The sequence below is a fragment of the Callithrix jacchus genome, chromosome 14, assembly GCF_049354715.1.
Source record: "Callithrix jacchus isolate 240 chromosome 14, calJac240_pri, whole genome shotgun sequence".
In the NCBI taxonomy this organism is placed as follows: domain Eukaryota; kingdom Metazoa; phylum Chordata; class Mammalia; order Primates; family Cebidae; genus Callithrix; species Callithrix jacchus.
Genome location: NC_133515.1, coordinates 113,890,699 through 113,910,715, shown reverse-complemented (window position 1 = coordinate 113,910,715; position 20,017 = coordinate 113,890,699). Strand labels below are relative to the sequence as shown.

The 20,017-nt window shown below is 46.2% G+C and overlaps 1 protein-coding gene across 1 annotated transcript in view; it reads left to right on the top strand.

The window, feature by feature from the left end:
• SNTG2 (syntrophin gamma 2) overlaps positions 1-20,017 on the top strand; it is a 351,728-nt gene that overhangs the window by 115,401 nt on the left and 216,310 nt on the right. The window contains exon 2 of the mRNA XM_054245265.2: positions 3,984-4,121. Coding sequence (XP_054101240.2) covers positions 3,984-4,121 — 138 coding nt within the window. The remainder of the gene's footprint in view (positions 1-3,983; positions 4,122-20,017) is intronic.

Below are 20,017 nucleotides of genomic sequence, written 5' to 3'. Positions count from 1 at the left end.
CTTCTGGCTTCCACCGGCCTTGGAGTCCTGAAGAAGCTGCATCACTCAGCTCCTCCCATTGTCAAGCCCACACACCTGGGGTTGGGGCCCTGTGCTTGCTGCTCTGGGGTATAGCTGACCCTGCTTCCCTCTGTGTGCAGTGAAGTGGGCGATGCCCACGTGTCATCAGACACCGGTGTGTGAGAGTAGGGTGGGAGGAAATGGTGAGATATCCTAGCAGGCATGGTGAGAATGCACATCAGTCAGGCAGGGAGCTGCAGGTACTATGTTTCATCCTGTTTCACCCTGGTTGGCTAGAATTCTTTTTCCAATCAGTGTTCACTTATGAGAGTTACCCATTACACACGCTCATGGGGAAAATACTGAGGGTCTTCCTGCCTTTAGGGACATGTCTGTTTCTCTCTCCACTGAGCTAGTCCCTCCATCAGGCGAGGCCAGGGCTCAAGCTGCAAAGGGCCAGGGGGCCTGGGTCCAGCCATACCCCATGCACCTGGGACACAGCCGGGGCCTCCTGGCAATCTCACCAGGTACAGCCCCCTGGGGTCAGCAAAGTGGGTGGGAGCACACGGCACCCATGGGGATGGAAGAATCCATTAGAGTTCCTATTGGGTGCGTTTTATGTAGGCTGGGTGAGGTGTGGATTGTAGCAGTCCTCTCCCTGGGCCAGGCAAGATGGCCGTGTGTGACAGTGTGTGCCAGCACAGGCCTGCATGTGTAGTTATTAAATTAACAGATGCAATGCAGTGGGGCATGCAGTCTTTTTTGTGTTGAGTGATTGAAAGAAAGAGGTAACCACTCTGAACCTCCTGAAACGCTCCTGTGTGTGCGGATCAGCTGAGGGTGTTGGGAGGAGCAGACTCTGGCTTGGTCAGTGGCTTCCCTTGGCGGGGGTCTGTTTCCTATGAGTGCTGAGGAGGCCTCCACTGTCGAAACAAGCCCAACAAGCCCTTCCTACCCAGCTGTGCTACTTAATAGACGCATTTGATGAGTTGCTTTTTCTTAATCCTTTTGCTCAGCCTGAGTCTTACTTGATGAACTGCAGATCTCTGGGGCAGATGCAGGCGCTGGGGTTTCTTGGACCCCATGTTTCCTTCTCACAGCAGCTCAGTTGCTGAGCTGTGTGGCCACAGCCTCATCCTTCCCAAGTGGGGACCTATCTGTCCATGGGCCAGGCTCTGCCCTCATGTGTGGCTCTGAATGTGAGGGTTGATTAGCACTGGGGCTCTGTGCAGAGAGGATGCTAAAATAGTCAGCACAGCAGTCTCAACCCTCCTTGCTGGACCACTGGCCTCCAGCTGTGCCCCTCCCCCTCCACCCCCGCTGCATGGCTTGAGGGCCAAGTGCCCTGGCTCCTGCTCCTGCACTCCAGAGGCTAGTCCTCACAAGGCACTGGGCATATGGCAGGGCACAACTGCCATTCTGTGGGACATCCAAGCCCTGTGCCCGGCCAGCAGCCTGATTGGAGCGGGTCAGCCCCCAGGGCAGCTTTCCCTGACACTCCCCAAGGACAGGGCAATGTTTCTCTTTATCCAAACGTGTTTTTCTGACCTGTGCATCCTTCATCTGCTAACAAAGCTGATAGATTTATCTTTTCTGATTAATTAACTGTCCTCCTGATCAATACTTCCTAACAGCTCCACACCATGTTGCTTGCTGTCCAGGAACAGCAGGCCTGGCCCATTCCCGAGCTCCCAGGACACAGCAGCAGCCCCGCAGGAGCTCCGGCCACCCCTATTTCTGAGAAGTCTGCTTCCTCCTCAGCATTACGCTCGGGTTCTTGTGTTTTGGTTATTTCTGATGTGTTCCTTTGCTATTCCAGGCCAGCAAAGCTTCATACAGATATTTTAGGAGTCTTAAAAATGATCATTTTTATTAAAATAACTTTAAAGTAAAAAAAACATGTTTTTGGAAGGGGGAAAATTGATTAAAATAAAATGCTAATAAAACTTTTCAAGTTAAAAAGAATGCCTGGCTAATTTTCTTTTAAAAACATGCCTTATATATGATATGGCTGGGCACAGTCTCTCACGCCTGTAATCCCAGCACTTTGGGAGGCCAAGGCAGGTAGGTCAGGAGTTCAAGATCAGCCTGGCCAACATGGTAAAACCTCATCTCTACTTAAAATATAAAAACTAGCTAGGCATGGTGGTGGGAGCCTGTAATCCCAGCTGCTCGGGAGGCTGAGGCTGGAGAATCACTTGAACCTGGGAGGTGGAGGTTGCAGTGACTGAGATCCTGCCATTGCACTCCAGCCTGGGTGACAAAGCGAGATTCTGTCTCAAAAAAAAAAAAAATCCTGCAAAAGCTGCTCAGGAACAGTTATTCAACATGTTATTTTTTGCCTAAATGAATGAAATCCTTATCATTCCAGCACAGATCTCCTGTGCACACATGAGTGTTACACATGTGCATTTTAGGAGGAGTCTTGAGAGGGAGGCCTGTGTCACCCGTCCCCCCATGGCTCCTATGCACACGTGAGCGTACACTGTGCATTTTAGAAGGAGTCTTGAGAGGGAAGCCCATGTCACCCATCCCCCCATGGCTCCTACACACACGTGAGTGCTACACTGTGCATTTTAGGAGGAGTCTTGAGAGGGAAGCCCATGTCACCCATCCCCCCATGGCTCCTGTGCACACATGAGTGTTACACATGTGCATTTTAGGAGGAGTCTTGAGAGGGAAGCCCATGTCACCTGTCCCCCCATGGCTCCTATACACACGTGAGTGCTACAATGTGCATTTTAGGAGGAGTCTTGAGAGGGAAGCCCATGTCACCCATCCCCCCATGGCTCCTATGCACACGTGAGTGCTACAATGTGCATTTTAGAAGGAGTCTTGAGAGGGAAGCCCATGTCACCTGTCCCCCCATGGCTCCTATGCACACGTGAGTGCTACAATGTGCATTTTAGGAGGAGTCTTGAGAGGGAAGCCCATGTCACCCATCCCCCCATGGCTCCTATGCACACGTGAGTGCTACAATGTGCATTTTAGAAGGAGTCTTGAGAGGGAAGCCCATGTCACCCATCCCCCCATGGCTCCTATGCACACGTGAGTGCTACAATGTGCATTTTAGAAGGAGTCTTGAGAGGGAAGCCCATGTCACCTGTCCCCCCATGGCTCCTATGCACACGTGAGTGCTACAATGTGCATTTTAGGAGGAGTCTTGAGAGGGAAGCCCATGTCACCCATCCCCCCATGGCTCCTATGCACACGTGAGTGTTACACATGTGCATTTTAGAAGGAGTCTTGAGAGGGAAGCCCATGTCACCCGTCCCCCCATGGCTCCTATGCACACGTGAGTGTTACACATGTGCATTTTAGGAGGAGTCTTGAGAGGGAAGCCCATGTCACCTGTCCCCCCATGGCTCCTATGCACACGTGAGTGCTACAATGTGCATTTTAGAAGGAGTCTTGAGAGGGAAGCCCATGTCACCCGTCCCCCCATGGCTCCTATACACACGTGAGTGCTACAATGTGCATTTTAGAAGGAGTCTTGAGAGGGAAGCCCATGTCACCTGTCCCCCCATGGCTCCTATGCACACGTGAGTGCTACAATGTGCATTTTAGGAGGAGTCTTGAGAGGGAAGCCCATGTCACCCATCCCCCCATGGCTCCTATGCACACGTGAGTGCCACAATGTGCATTTTAGAAGGAGTCTTGAGAGGGAAGCCCATGTCACCCGTCCCCCCATGGCTCCTATACACACGTGAGTGCTACAATGTGCATTTTAGGAGGAGTCTTGAGAGGGAAGCCTGTGTCACCCGTCCCCCTCATGGCTCCTATGCACACGTGAGTGCTACAATGTGCATTTTAGGAGGAGTCTTGAGAGGGAAGCCCATGTCACCTGTCCCCCCATGGCTCCTATGCACACGTGAGCGTACACTGTGCATTTTAGGAGGAGTCTTGAGAGGGAAGCCCATGTCACCTGTCCCCCTCATGGCTCCTGCCCTCACACCATTTTTTTTTTCACTTCGTCCCTACAGCTGAAAACTGCTGTTGCTCTGTTGTACAGCGAAGAGTACCACAGTGCCTATGACATCCGGCTAAAGCTGACGAAAGAGATGCTGACAATTCAGAAACAAGATGTCATCTGTGTGGGCGGAAGCCACCAGGGCAGGAGTGTAAGTGCCTCCACTTCAGAGCTGTCTTGAGTGTGTCTAACGAGCCCCACGAACGGCCTCTGAAAAGTGCGGTTTGACAAAGATTGTTGAGCAAAAGCTCCTACTGCATTTTTAAATATCCCCAACTACTGGCTTTGACCATGTCACAAAATAAAATACAGTTTTTAAGGTCGTGTCATCTACTCTCTCCCTGACATTCTTATTTGCTAATACATTTTCCATGTGAAGTTGATGTAAAAGCCCCAAATGCCACCATGTGAGATGTGGAATGTCCTCATTGGAAACAGAAGGGAAATGCAGGGTGGCTGGTGTCCTTGTCGAAAGCGTCGAAGCTCCAGGTTTCTGTCTGCAGTGGCGCAGGGGCCGTGAGAGACATGGTAATGGCTCCAGCATTCCAGCCACCTTGGTTGCGGTGCATCCGTGGCCGCAAATGTGACTTTATGCTAAAGTGAGGTTTTTCCTGGCTTCAAGTATATTCCTGACTCACAAATGAAATCTTTTTTATTTTTTTTTTGAGACGGAGTTTCGCTCTTGTTACCCAGGCTGGAGTGCAATGGCGCGATCTCGGCTCACTGTTCCTCCGCCTCCTGGGTTCAGGCAATTCTCCTGCCTCAGCCTCCTGAGTAGCTGGGATTACAGGCACATGCCACCATGCCCAGCTAATGTTTTGTATTTTTAGTAGAGACGGGGTTTCACCATGTTGACCAGGATGGTCTCGATCTCTTGACCTCATGATCCACCTGCCTCGGCCTCCCAAAGTGCTGGGATTACAGGCATGAGCCACCGCGCCTGGCCATGAAATCTTTTTAAGGGCAAGAAATTTATTTATCAGATGCAACAGAATAGTGGCTAACAATTGGGTTTTTTTTTTTTTTTATCTCCAAGAGGACTACTGCATTGAAACGGGAGTCATTTAGTCAGTTCCTAATTTTCCTTCCAGTAGGCGTGAATAATTTTAGATACATGCAGTGTCAACATTAGTCAGAGATCTTTCATTGCTCTCCTTTAAATGTATCCATTAGCTACAAAAACTGATATTCAAGAAATCATGTAGTTGAAAAGAGATTTTTTTCGTGTGTTTTTGAAAATATTCCAAAAAGCATTTCCATTCCTAAGTTCTAGGCTGGCTCTTTCTGGGGGCACAGGCTTAGGAAACCCATGTTTATTTGATTTTCTGCCTTGGAAATGAAATGAAGAAGGCATTTTCTCGCTGACCTGCAATGGTGTGATCAGTGTTTTCCAAAGGGGTGCAGATGTTAGCAAAGTATGATGGGTTTCCCGAGAAGGTCCGCAAAGATCCCCCATAAACTGTCCTGGGCATAGACATGTGTCGCGTTTAAGTGGCTCCTGTGAGCGTCCTGGCTCACACCTTCCGCTTGGAGCCCCTCCTTCTGTGTCTGCACCCGGCTCTGCCCTTCTGCTCCCTAACATGTCCCCTGTGGCTCAAGGAGGCGAAGGCTCCACAGTGGGGGTGATGCAGGGTCCCCCTTTCTGTTGCTCTTCCCTGGAATCCTAGTCCCAGCACCACATCCCACCACCTGCTCTCCTCCTCCTGATCCAGGACCACCTCTGTCTTTGTCTGTTTGAGTTACTATAACAAAATACCTGTGCTGGGCAATTTACAAAGAACGGAAATGTACTGCTTACAGTTCCGGAGGCTCAGAGCCCAGGACCAAGGTGCCTGCAGGTTGGGTGTCTGCTGCGGGTCTGCCCTTTTTCCAGGCAGTGGCTTGAATGCCGCATCCTCCAGAGAGGATAATCACTGTGTCCTTGCGTGGCAGGTGGAGGAAGGGATGCAATCTCTCTGCCACGCTTTTGTGTGAGGGCACCTGACCCCATTCATGACCCCTCACGGCTCAGTCACCTCCCACAGCCCACACTCCAGCACCACGTGAACTTGGAGGAGACACAGACATTTCAACCATGCCCTCTGCATTTCAATGGCCATGGTTGGTCTTCACGGGCTCATACAAGATCCCTACAACCCTAAGGCCTTTTCCCCCCAAAATGTACATAAATCTTATGTCTGCCTTTATGTAGTCCAATCACTCACCATTATTTCTTTTTCCTCCACTTGTTCTAAATACCCAATAAGAGTGGATTGAGCAAACTAAAGAAAGGAAGGTTTTGTAATCATTTTAAACTTACCCTGCTTAATAGAGATTTTTAACTATAGAAGATCTCAAAGTAAAAACACTAAATATTTTTATACTGTAAGGCTAGAAAAAAAATTAATTACTTTTAAAAAATCTATAGCATCAGATTCTCTACCAAAAGTTAGGTTATTGGTGAAAATGAAAGACTCCTTAAAGAAAATGGGCATTTTCTATTGCTCATACATATAGACTTATGCGTACAACTTTAGGTGAATTATTGACACCTAAGAAATCCATAGGTTTAATGTGAAGATCCCCTGTGCTAAAATAAGGGAAGTGGGGATCCAGAACACCTAGTTAAGTGTCTTGTCCATTTCTCAATGATCTCTGCTGGTTCCACATGACACCTTCCTTCTTAGAGATGAAGTGAATGTATTTGTGAAAACACATGCGTACCTGGGTTGGATAATTGAGGGGAAAGGGTTTATGAGAAAAGTATATACATGGAGAACATAGACAGCTATTCAGACCAGGATTTTTTTTCTTCTTTTTCTTACGTTTCGAGACAGGGTCTCACTCTGTCACCCAGGCTGGAGTGCAATGGCATGACCTTGGCTCACTGCAACCTCTGCCTCCTAGGCTCAAGTGACCCTTGGAATTTCTTATAGGTACAGAATTTCAGAATTTCTGTCCCAGGCGCAGAATTGTATTGGGATCAACCCCATTAGTTTAAGAGAAAACTGAAATCTTGTACCTTCAGTTGACTATGAAAATAAAGCCATTTTTACCATGAGAAGTTATCAGGCATTTGGAGATTGGGAAGGCCTGCTCTTAACAAAGGTCACAGCTGTTTCTAGAATTAGAAGCAGAACACCCTGGGGGGCCTCAGAGCCCAGTGATGATTCTTTCATCCACATCAGGGAGTTTCCCACGTTGGCCCCCAGAACCCAGTGAGGACCCTCTCATTCACATCAGGGAGCGTTTCCCACGTTGGCCCCCAGAGCCCAGTGAGGAACCTCTCATTCACATCAGGGAGAGTTTCCCACGTTGGCCCCCAGAGCCCAGTGAGGACCCTCTCATTCACATCAGGGAGAGTTTCCCACGTTGGCCCCCAGAGCCCAGTGAGGAACCTCTCATTCACATCAGGGAGAGTTTCCCACGTTGGCCCCCAGAGCCCAGTGAGGAACCTCTCATCCACATCAGGGAGAGTTTCCCACGTTGGCCCCCAGAGCCCAGTGAGGAACCTCTCATCCACATCAGGGAGAGTTTCCCACGTTGGCCCCCAGAGCCCAGTGAGGACCTTCTCATCCACATCAGGGAGAGTTTCCCATATTGACCTCCAGAGCCCAGTGAGGACCTTCTCATCCACATCAGGGAGAGTTTCCCACGTTGGCCCCCAGAGCCCAGTGAGGACCTTCTCATCCACATCAGGGAGAGTTTCCCACGTTGGCCCCCAGAGCCCAGTGAGGACCTTCTCATCCACATCAGGGAGAGTTTCCCATATTGACCTCCAGAGCCCAGTGAGGAACCTCTCATTCACATCAGGGAGAGTTTCCCATATTGACCTCCAGAGCCCAGTGAGGACCTTCTCATCCACATCAGGGAGAGTTTCCCATGTTGACCTCCAGAGCCCAGTGAGGACCTTCTCATCCACATCAGGGAGAGTTTCCCATGTTGACCTCCAGAGCCCAGTGAGGACCTTCTCATCCACATCAGGGAGAGTTTCCCATGTTGGCCCCCAGAGCCCAGTGAGGAACCTCTCATTCACATCAGGGAGAGTTTCCCATATTGACCTCCAGAGCCCAGTGAGGACCTTCTCATCCACATCAGGGAGAGTTTCCCACGTTGGCCCCCAGAGCCCAGTGAGGACCTTCTCATCCACATCAGGGAGAGTTTCCCACGTTGGCCCCCAGAGCCCAGTGAGGACCTTCTCATCCACATCAGGGAGTCTTTCCCACATTAGCCCCCAGCAAACCCGATTGAGAACAGTTGTTTTTCTTTAAAATAATTCTAAAGAGCAGGACTGGAAGACCTAATCATTGCACAATTGATTAACAGAAAAGCCTAAGTGGGGGATTTTCATCCCAAGGAATATTGACTCCCTGCAGGGATCCCAGGAGATGAAAAATTCATCACCAGATTCAGTTCAGCATAGATTTACTGAATTCAAAATACAGGTATTAAAGTCAAGCATATCCCAAGCCCTAGATAATAACATTAGTAGTAAAAATAGTCACAAATATGAATTATTCTATTACCATGTGCCATTATTTTCTAAGTATATTTCATGTTATAATTTTCTTGAAACCTCATTGTCCTGATGCAGTAGATACCACTGCAGGCCCCATGGGACAGTGGCTTAGCCTAAGGCTGATGCAGAGGCTCTTACCTGGAAGGGACCCTGAGGTTAGTGGCTGGCTCATTCAGCCCCCTAGGATCGCTGGTGTGTCTGACACTGACTCCACATCCTAGACAGCTGCTGAGCCTGCATGCTACTTTGAATGTCTTCACTGAGGTTGCACATGCAGTTCAGACCGGCATTTTAACTTTCAGATGTTTTTTTCTCCATAGCAACTAACACTAATGGTTAATTTATACACTCTGAGCCCTGCTTTCACTCTCACTTCAGCACCTGCTCCACAGATGAGCTTGGAGGGAGTTTGGGTCTCCTGAAGCCTAGCCCAACATTCATCCTGAACTCCAAACTCCTGGTCACATTTTTTATTCTCAGCTGCACATTGGAGAAGACAAAATCAAGGGGTAGACTTGTGTTTTGTTTTTTTTGAACCCTCTGAAAAAAGAGCTATATTATCAGTTAATGATAGACAACCACAAAAGGAAAAGAGCAAAACTAGCTTTACTTTAAGAAAGCCAACAAGTCTTCAAATTCTGACAATGTACCCTACAGTGTAGGATCTGAATTTATATAGTATTTTACTTCCTATTCCTTTATATCAATGTGAAGTGTGGATGCTCAAGTGTCTCAGGATTCTGTCTCCCAGAGAGAGTGTGGACTTTCAGGAGGGGAGAGCAGCTTCCTCTTCTGTTTCAGAATTTCCATTTAGATTGCTTTATTTCTTTATAATTGTCATTGTGCCTTTGATGTTCTTTTAATTTGTAAGTCTGTATTGGTACTTTGAATTAATGTGGTGGGATGCTCTCTATTTTAGGTCATGCTAGATTTACAGTTGGGAAGTATTTTAGACAATTTCACATCTTCATTTTACTATTTAGGAAATTAAGATTGAGGAAGAAGAAGGTATGGTCTAATATTACAAAGTTACTTATAGAGTTAAGACAGCATTGGGCACAACTCTGATAATTTACAATCTAAAGGACATTCCCTGATAAATTAGTGGAGACCAGAGGAAAAGCAGACAACCACAAGCAGTGCCCACACAAACAATGTTGGATGACTATTAAAATAGTGTTGAGTTTAGAGAGTCCAGTCACAGAAGTGGGTGTGAGGTGATGTCACCTGTGCATCAGGGGCAGCCCAGGGACTGAGCCAGAGAGGAAGACAGGGGCTCACTCTCTTTCTCTCTCTCTGTCTCTCTCCTGCACAGAGGCAGAAAGGCCAAAAAGTTATATCTTCAGTGAGTGAACTTGACAAGCAATCTGTCCCTTAGACGTGGCATACTCAGAACACTCACCTGGAAGACAAAGACACAAATCCCGAGGGATCCCAGCCCCAGCTCTGTCCTCATGTGGGTTTGGGGCTGGGTCTTACGGCACAGAAACCTCCAGCTGAAAATGAAGTTTAATGTCTTGTCAGATTTGGAGGTTCCTCAGGTACCAAGTAGAAGCAAATGCACATTCTCTCTGGCACAAACTCCTCTACACTAAGGCCTCAGGCCATGGCCAAGTGTAAGGTCACAGGACCCTGTGGAGATCCTAACCAAAAGTTTCTTTTAATGCAGAAATTGACTCAGAGAATTCAGGTTCTAAAATTACCTGATTCACAATATAAATTACTTGGATTTATTATGTTTTGAAACATAAAACAGGATATATAAATATAAAGGAACAAGGGGCTATAAAAAGTGATTCAGCAGACTTGAAAACACAGTAAGACAATATCTCGAAATTAAAATAAAAACGATACCTAAAATGAACCTCCATAAACCATTTAAAAACATGTTAGGTACCAACGAGAAGCATGAAGTATAAGCAGAGCTGAAGAAATGATGCAGAATGGAGCACAAAGAGCAGGAAATATGGAGGGAAATGGGGCCAGAGGGTGGGAAAGAGGGAGGGAAACAGGGGCCTGGAGGATGGGAAAGATGGAGGGAAATGGGGGCTGGAGGGCAGGAAAGATGGAGGGAAATGGGGGATGGAGGGCGGGAAAGACGGAGGGAAATGGGGGATGGAGGGCAGGAAAGATGGAGGGAAATGGGGGATGGAGGGCAGGAAAGATGGAGGGAAACGAGGGCTGGAGGATGGGAAAGATGGAGGGAAATTGGGGATGGAGGGCAGGAAAGATGGAGGGAAACGGGGCCGGAGGGTGGGAAAGATGGAGGGAAATTAGGGATGGAGGGCAGGAAAGATGGAGGGAAACGAGGGCCAGAGGGTGGGAAAGATGGAGGGAAATGGGGTGCAGGGTGGGAAAGATGGAGGGAAATGGGGGATGGAGGGCAGGAAAGATGGAGGGAAATGGGGGATGGAGGGTGGGAAAGATAGAGGGAAATGGGGGATGGAGGGTGGGAAAGATGGAGGGAAATGGGGGATGGAGGGCGGGAAACATGGAGGGAAACGGGGGCCTTGAGGATGGGAAAGATGGAGGGAAACGGGGGCGGGAGAGCGACCTGGGGTTGCTGAGGTTTGCGGAAGAGTGACTCTGAGGAGCAGGAGGAGGCGGAAGTCAAGGAGGCCGGGCGGACGAGTTTCCGGAAGTGCTGGCAGGTTTCCGCCCTCAGGTTTAGATGACCGACAGCTACCAGGAGGGGTGAATAAAAAGACCGCTTATTCCTTCGGGGGATGCCCGCCTGCTCCTGCGGTCACGCTGTGCTGCTCTGTCTGTCCTGTAGGAAGGCCTTGTCGGGGTAACGTAAATCTGTAGACTTAACTGTTAGAATTCAGAGTCCACCGTGCGCCCGCCGTGACCTCCCCCTTACTGTTCCCAGGGAGATGCGGTTTAGGCCCCTGCGAGGCTGCGGTATGAGATACTGACTTTGCCACTCTGTTAGAATATATGTAGCTTAAAATCAAAGACCATGGTGTTTTTCATCTGTTTCCTGTATGTATCTTTACAACTGTGCAGTTTTGGAATGATTGAGTAAATGCATAAAAAGATGCGTTTTATAATATGCAAATTAAGACCATCATATAGTAACGTACTAATTGAGTCAGTCTCAAGCCTTTGCAGCTTCAATTACGGTAGTTCACTGAGCTTGTGAAAATCATTTGTTAAATGTAGGTTTATTGCTTATATAACAACCAATGTGAGGGAACCCCAGAAACTGCAATTTTAACTTGGATTGAAGAAGTTAAATTCTCTCAGATTGTTGAATGTATCGTGACACTTGCAAACGTAGGCAGTTTATGATAAATTCTATACACGATATACATAATTCTATACTTGTCATAAATATTTCATCACTACTTTATCTACATTTCTATCTACATTTCACTCCCAAGTTGCTTCTTATTCTTTGGGTCCAAAATCAGGAGTAGACATTGCTTCTGCTTTACTTTTTTTTTATTCTAACATTAGTCTTCATTATTTTATATTCTTAAATTTAGACAAATGACCAATTTCCCTTACAATACGTTATAATTTATCCAAAATACAAGTAATACGCTAACAACTCTTCTAAGCTAATCTGACACTTTATCAGCATTATGTATTTTTCTGTTGATAACTTTATTGAGAGACATTTATTAGTTTGTTAACTCTTGCATTGTTCTCAGATCCCAACACAAAATCTGTTTCTTCCCAGTTTCTGAAAGCCAGCTCCTGTGTGCTTCTTCATGCAGTGAGCCGGCCTTGATTCCTGTGCATGTCACCTCGCTTGTCTTTTTTGGTTGGGGCAGAGCCCACTCCCCCGGTGCCCCTGGTCCTGCTCAGGGCATGTGAGCTCTCGTTACTCCATTAAGGGAAGGTCTGCTGGACACTGCACATTTACAAATGGAATACTGTGTAAGAAGAATTGGCTTCTGTTCTTAGAAACTAGGAAACAGAAAGCAAAACAACTGCATTATGAGCTTTGATCTGTCAGTGACTTGCCCACTGGTGGAAGAATTGTATAAGCTCATTAGAGTGTGTCCACAGTCAAACTTTAATATGAATTCTTCCCTCATTATGTTCTTTCCCACGGTATACCAGATGTGCTTGCTGATTGCCTAGCTGGCTTTAAGTGGGAAGATATCCTTCTTATGAAAATTACTAACTACACTTCTGTAATGAATCCGTTCTTGTTTGAGATTGATTTCTCTTGTGTTTAAAATGGCCACTGCTCTTTTTCTCGGATTATTTTCAAAAGATTTGTCTCCACAGCAGAGGATGGCGTGGCGAGGCAGTGTGACTGGAACATAAACAAACTGTGAGGCACAAAGTGCCGGGAAAAGTGCAGGTAAACTTGGAAGCAAGTGATTTGTGAAATTTCACAGGTAGGGGGCTGAAGGCTGCGAGGATGAAACAGGGCTCTGAAATTCATATCTTAAGGAGAAAAGTGGACAGTCTTGCTGAAAACCTTTGAAAACAATTAACAAAATGCAGTCGTCGGCAACACCTCTAGAGTTTATCTCTCACCACCTAGATAGTGGCCAACTCTTGCAAAATTCACCTTTGTCTTAGCTTTCAACACTACTGAGTCAGCTCATTAAAATGTTATTTAATGGTACCTAGAATAGAGTTCACTTTAATAAGGAAAGTTCTGGCTTAAAGAATATGAAAACCTTAAAATAATGAATAGTTTGGCCATATTCATTATAAAAGTTTACACCAGGTTTTAGTTAAAAATAATAGTTTACATGTATTTGTGTCCAAGGGTGTGTGCACAAAGCACACTTTGTAAAGATATCATATACAAAGCACGCCACTCCAATATAACTTTCAGTAACTCAAATCTTATGGCAAAGACAGTTGCATAATCTGCCAAGCATTTTTATTATTTTTATTTTAATTATATAATTTTTCAAACCTAGAAAATTTGAAGTGAGCCAACGGAACCCCATGCAATTATTAATATTTATTATATGCTGACATAGCATCAGATTGCTCCAGGTCTCTCTACTTCATTAAAGAGTGAAGTGTGCATTCACAGCTGGAGCCTGCCTGCCTCCTCACCGGCCTGTCTACTGATACATTTACCTTTTTAAATTCTTCCTTCATATGCGTTTTTCCGCAGACAACATATTTGTGTATGTGTTTTTCAACTGTAGATGAATGGGATGCAGTTAGGTGCTCATTTTGCAAACATGCGTTTTAAATGGATCTACGATGCATGGAGATAAAATCTGCTCCACGTACTTAAAATCTACTTAGTCCATTCCTTTAAGGACTCTAAGCTGTTACAGGAACTGTCCAGAGTTGGTCAGTTTTCTGCACATTCTTAGTTGGGTATAAGTCCCCCCTTTCTATAAACTTATAGAAACTTTAAAGTTTCTATAAGTTTATAATAAAATAATCAATAGTTTGGCCATATTCATTATAAAAGTTTACACCAGGTTTTAGTTAAAAATAATAGATTACATGTATTTGTGTCCAAGAAATTTTCTATAAGTTTATAGAAAACATTATGATTTTATAGAAACTTTCTATAAGTTTATAGAAAACGTTACGATTTTCTATAAACTTCTAATTCTCCCCCCAAGGAAAATGTGTATTTTCAATATTGCCAACACATTTATTTTAATAAACCTTACTCGCCATGGTGCACACATTCTCTAGAAATTAATTTTGGGCACATGTGTGGTGAGTTCTTGTTACCAGCTGTGAATACTCCAGGGTCTGCAGCAAACTCGATTCTGCCCTCCTTGGAGGAAGGAATTGGGTTGAGGACAGAAAGAGGTTCAAGGCAGAGGGAGAGACTGAGGCCAGTTTTAGAGCAGGAGTGAAAATTTATTAAAGTTTTGGAGCAGGAACGAAAGGGAGTAAAGGGCACTTGTAAGAGGGCCAGGTGGGTAACCTGAGAGATCGGGTGCCCCGTCCAGCCCTTGACCTGGGCTTTTCTCCGCCAGCACGGCCCGGGGTTTGCAGCCGTCCTTCCCCGCGGTTTCCACTGGGGGCGGGCTCTGCGCATGCGCAGTGGCCTGCCGGCATCTGGGAGGGGCTGCGCGCAGTGTGATTACTGGGCACAGGTTCACGTGACTCGCTTTCCCTTACCAGTTGAGTGTTCCTGGAGGAAAGTCGTGGACCAGTTAAACTCTGCCCTTTTGTCTGGAAGTGCGTGCTCGAGGCCGCTCGCCCACCTCCTGAGATCTTACCCGCAAGCTGCTGATCACCAGCTTCATGTGTTTTCTGTCTACTGGGAGATGGCCTTTCCTTGGTCCTGGCTGTGCCCAGTTATCCTGTTAGAGAGAAAGTTTAACAACCACCTGACTACCACCCGATGGTCGCCTGACATTCTGGGGTTGGGGGTCTGTTGCCTGTCCTGCTGGTGTCTGCTCTGTGTTTCAGTTGTGAAGAGCAAAGTGGAAGGTTAATGACAGGCCCCTTGGCACCCATGACTAATCATGGTGGGTGCCCAGCTGACTGGCAGGAGCAGTACTGCCAGGTGTGAAGAGGCAGCTGACATGGAAAGATGCCTCTGCTCCTCATCACCGGCCCAGATAGTGCAGGCCAAACTGATGAGGAAAGCTGCCAGCCTCAGTTCCCTAGACCTTTCGGGACAACTCCCCTCGATAGCCAGGCCCATCAGCACAGGGGCTGGTGGAAGAGAACTAAGGGTAGAAAAGCCCTTGAAGCTAATTCAGAGGAGGAGAGCTTCTTCAAGTTCCCCTCCTGCACCCATCAGGGATCTAGGCAGAGGCTCTGTATGGACCAGGGACTCTGAGGCCAGAATGCAAACATTGTAAGGTCATGGTGGCCAGGGGCCTGGTTCCTGACTGCAGCTCCCACAGAGACCCCAGGGCACTGTCCCCACATCAGGTCGGGGCTGGGGGGCTGCTCCCCGACAACGCCGGCCGAGGATGGCCTGTGCCATTTCCTGGGCTGTGCTCAGACCTGAAGAAACTCACACTTGGGGCTTTGAGTGTGAGAAGCCAGATCCAACTCCTCCAGAAAGTGGGATCATTTAACTTTTAAAATGTAGGAGTTACACACTTTTTAAAACTCTAATCCCATTATACTGAAATCCTTCTGTTAAGGATGTAATTTAATATCCAGATGAGGCGAATATGCACAAGACTTTTCAGGTAACTCTTAGTTGGAAGCCATTGCATCCAGACACTGAGAAATGGTGTACTTATTTCAGACAGCAAATGCAGGTTCCCTCATCCATTTACAAAATTGCATTTGAATTATTTTTAAAAAGTGGAGAGAGATTCAAGCAGCCTATTCTGAAAGATGCCTTATAGAGTGTTTGCTAAAGCAAAGGGAATGTCCTGCTCTGTGGAAGACAGAATGGTTCCTTCTTTGACACCGCCCATCACGGAGCCCCAGGGCGAGGTCTGGTAGCACATTGGTTCCTGAAATAAAATTCTACAAGTAAGTTTGAAAGTACATCTTTCATGTGTGGGTGCAAAGTAGAAACTTCAGAATTTTTTTTTCTATAAACTTCTGATTTTTAAAATTTAACTTTCAAATCTTTCAATTATACAAAAAACAAACAAACAAACAAAACACCTTATTTTCTATGTCCCTGACCTTTCCTACATCTCCATTCTTTTCTTACAAGGGTGAGGCCCAGGCCCCTGTGAGGAGGAAGACCTCCAGGGAAGGGAAGGAGATGGACTTGGACTGGGAAGAGAGCAGGGGGATTAACACTCCAGGCTGTCCTGTCCTCACCACAAGAAGGGTTTTGAGCTGAGCAAACCTGGGGGGCAGGGCCTCGGCAGGGGTGCAGCGTTTTACTTGTGGAACTGATTGAAATCTTTCTGGAAATCGCAGTATTCAAATCTGAATGTGAGCTTGCAGCAATAAGAAATTTAAATTTATTGTTAAGTCCACCGTTTGAATATCTGCAGTAGAAAGTGAGACCCATTCAAACATGTAATTCCATAATAACTTGAAGAACGAAGTTTCAGAAGACCAGGGTAAGACATCTGATCTTAAGTTCCCCGAAACCACTTTTTATGTTTGATGAAAAGTATATAATTGATAAGGGTTATCTATGTCCTAGAAAATAACGCCTTAAAATATATGGTCAGAAGATAATGTGGGGATAGCTGTGCCCTATTATTAACACACTGATACTGCGGCCAAGATGTGAACATTAATTAAATGTCAGAACGTGGTTTGGGATTAAATTATAAAATGCAGAATATTTTCTGAAAAAATTTATCTGATATGTTTGTGAAAAGAAAAGCAGGGTTGAATTTGAAAGTAGCTTACTGAACAATTACCATAGATTCCAACCTCAGTTCTCTAGAGGTTTTATGGTACATTCGATTGTATCGTAAATGTGTTCTTTTGATGAGTTCGCAGAGCCCCTGAGTATGGAAAGTGAAAAGGCGGAGATTATGGGGGAACGCATTGAATAGCGGAGTCAGGCCATAAATTAGATTTATAATTAGATGTATAGTGAGTCTCCAGGCATCTCGCTACCCACACCTGCTTGTGAGTCCTTGACTTTAAGGGGTATGTACTGGGAGATGAATGAAACGGTGCACGGTCTTGGCTGCATTAGAAATGACTTTTGATGACATTTGTTTGTCTAGATAGCAGTTAACAGAGAGCTATAGAAATGCTTAAATTAAAATGATTAGCTTTGGATTAACTCTGGGGTCATAAAATAATTCGGATGCGGGAGGCAGGATGGCATCAGCCGGGCTGCCATGTGGAAAATCCCACTTAAAGCTGCAGAAGTTTTTCCATTTACTTTTTAGAATCCAGTAAGTTTTATAAATCTTGTTTTGAAAATTAAAGTTCCTAGATATGCTAATGTTAACATTGTAGAGCCTTGATAATCATATAATGTTCATTTATAGAAATGTGAAAGTACAGATTGGCTGAGCCTTTTCTCCCGACTGTGACACACTAGAGCCCTTGGTGTTGAATGAGGAAGCTGAAGTAACAGTTTTTCATGGATAAAGCTGACCGTCTTGGTGTTTCGTTAAACCCGATGATCTATAACGTGCTTTCCATAGTGATCTTCCTTGACTCCTGCCGAGGCAGCCTGGCTCCACCTTGACAAAGAACCGCAGGTGGGCTGGCTTAGACAGCAGGGCTCCAGCCTTACAGTCCTGGGAGGTGGCAGTCCCTCTTCCAGGTGCATTGCATTTGGCTACTGGCAAGGGCGGGCTTCCTGGCTTGCAGGCAGCGGCCTTCCTGGCCTGTCCTCTGAGGTAGAGAGAGCAAGGCGGGGATGGGGAGAGAAACAGCAAGAAAGAGAGAGAGAGAGAGACAGAGAGAGAGACAGAGTGAGCGCCATCTCTGCCTTTTCCTGTTCCTTTAGGACACCAACCCTGTCAGGCAGGGTCCACCAGAATCACCTCATCCGACCTTAGTTACCTCCTGAAGGCCCTGCCTCCCATGCAGTCACACTGGGGTGAGGACTTCAACATGGAATTTAAGGGCCACGGTCCCATTCACAGCACTTCCCATTAGGGCTCCTAGTACAGTCCTGACTTTCCAGATGCAGGAGCTCAATTTTAGAGAAATTTAGAGACCTAAATGGCTAGTTCAAACTTACACAGAAAGGGACATTTTAGGAGAGGCACAAAGCAGAAATGAAATGAGTATGGTCTGGCCTAGCCCAGTCACAGAGAACGAGCTCTTCAAGTTCTGGTAAACAAATGTTTATGTTGCTTGTTTATGTTGCAATTTTTTCTTACTTAAGAACATTAGTCCAGATTTTACCACAGGTGATCAGTTAATTGATATTTTCTTTGAAATGTCAGGGATATTTTAGGATATTTTGGGATATCTTCCTGACATCTATAAGTGAGTCAAATGACAGCTTTGAAATGTCATTATCTGGCAGTCTATTGAGCCAGAAGCTAACCTGTTTAATCTCAAAATGAATTTTCTCTCATCTTATACTTACTTGCTTGCCTGGTTTCAAATGCTTACGTGAATAGGTAAAATTTTAAAATGTTATTGAGCATTTTCAGAGATTCTATACAGAGAGGCCTCCAGTCACTATGATGTAGATAATTCAGTTTTCAGTCTCTGTTGCACAGAAAAGTTCTTAGAAGCATGAGGCGGTTCACTGTGTCACACAGAGGAGCAGCTGGTAGGTGGATGCCTTTCTCCCCACTCCCCTTCTTGGCCATGAACCCTGCAGAGTTCAGCATCTCTCGAGGGAGGGAGTGAGCGCCCCTCTTTTCTGCAGTTCACACTCACTGTGAGATGCATTCTGGCAAAGTCACCAGTCCTCACGTTGAGGAGGAAAATGATATGCTTCCCACATGCGGGAGTAACTCCCTCTCCCTCCTTAATAGAGTATATCCTTGGAAACCCTCTAGTTGCACAGTGGAATTTATTCATTCAGCTTTCCTGAGCTGTAACTAATAAAAATTGTACATGCTTAAGGTGTCCAGGGTATGCTCTCATATGCACATACACCATGAAATGCACACATACGTCACCTGACAGCTACCTTTGTTTTTTGTGGTGAGGACACATAAGGTTTATTCTCTTAGCAAACTTCAAGGAAACATGGTGTTATTAACCACAGTCACCATGCTTTCCACTAGAGCCCAGAACTTGTTCACCTTACAGCTGAAATGTGGCTCCCTTTGGCCTGCATCTCCACCCCACCACCCCAAAACCCGGTAACCACGGCTCTACTCTCTGCTTTGAGGTCACCGTTCTTAGATCCCACATGCAGGAGAGACGTGTGGATTTGTCTTTCTGTGCCTGGCTTATTCCACTCAGCACAGTGTCCTCCAGGTTCTTCCATGTTGTCACAGAGGGCAGGATTTCCTTCCTTATAGCTGAATGATGTCCCGTTTGGTGTGTCCACCGCATCTGCTTGCTTCTCTCACCTATCCGTACCTGGGCTGTTGTCAGTAATGCTTTGATGAGCAGGTTTAAGAGCCTGTCCATTGGCGCAGGGTGGCTGGGAAGCATTCGTGGCGTTGCAGGTAAATACCGAGAATGTGGATGCCGTAAAGAACCCAGGGTATGGACTTCCCAGGAGAGGCTCTGACATTGCTGCTCATAGCATATGGAATCCAGCCTGACAAAGAAAAAGCCAGAATGATCACTCCCTAGCAAATTCCCTGAAATACAGCTCTTTTTCTGTGTATAATTATTTTTCTCATGTAAATATTACATGTGCAAAAGAGATCAAAAGAATAAAATTTCCAGTTAAGGTATTTCTTGCTGTGTCCCCATAGACACACTGCAATGGAGGTATATTTCCTCTAATTTTTGGTTTCTTTCCTTTAGGTTTATAAAGTATTCACCCCTAAGAAGGACACCCTGGGGTGCCCCAGGCTGCGGAAGCGCTCACAGTGGCCTTCCTGCACCTGCACCTGCACTGCTGGACAGGCCGGGGGCTCCCGGGTCCCCCCTTCTGCGTGGGCTCTGCCACCATCTTCAGGGTCCTTGCTTTGCACAAAAGTCTCCTTTCAGTGCCATTCAGTCTGAACATGCTTGTGTTTTCCTTTAGAACTCAAAGAATGCCATTTCCTTTTTTCCTATAGTGTCTTTTGGAGGTAAAAGCACGCTTAGGCCACTGCCCATCTACC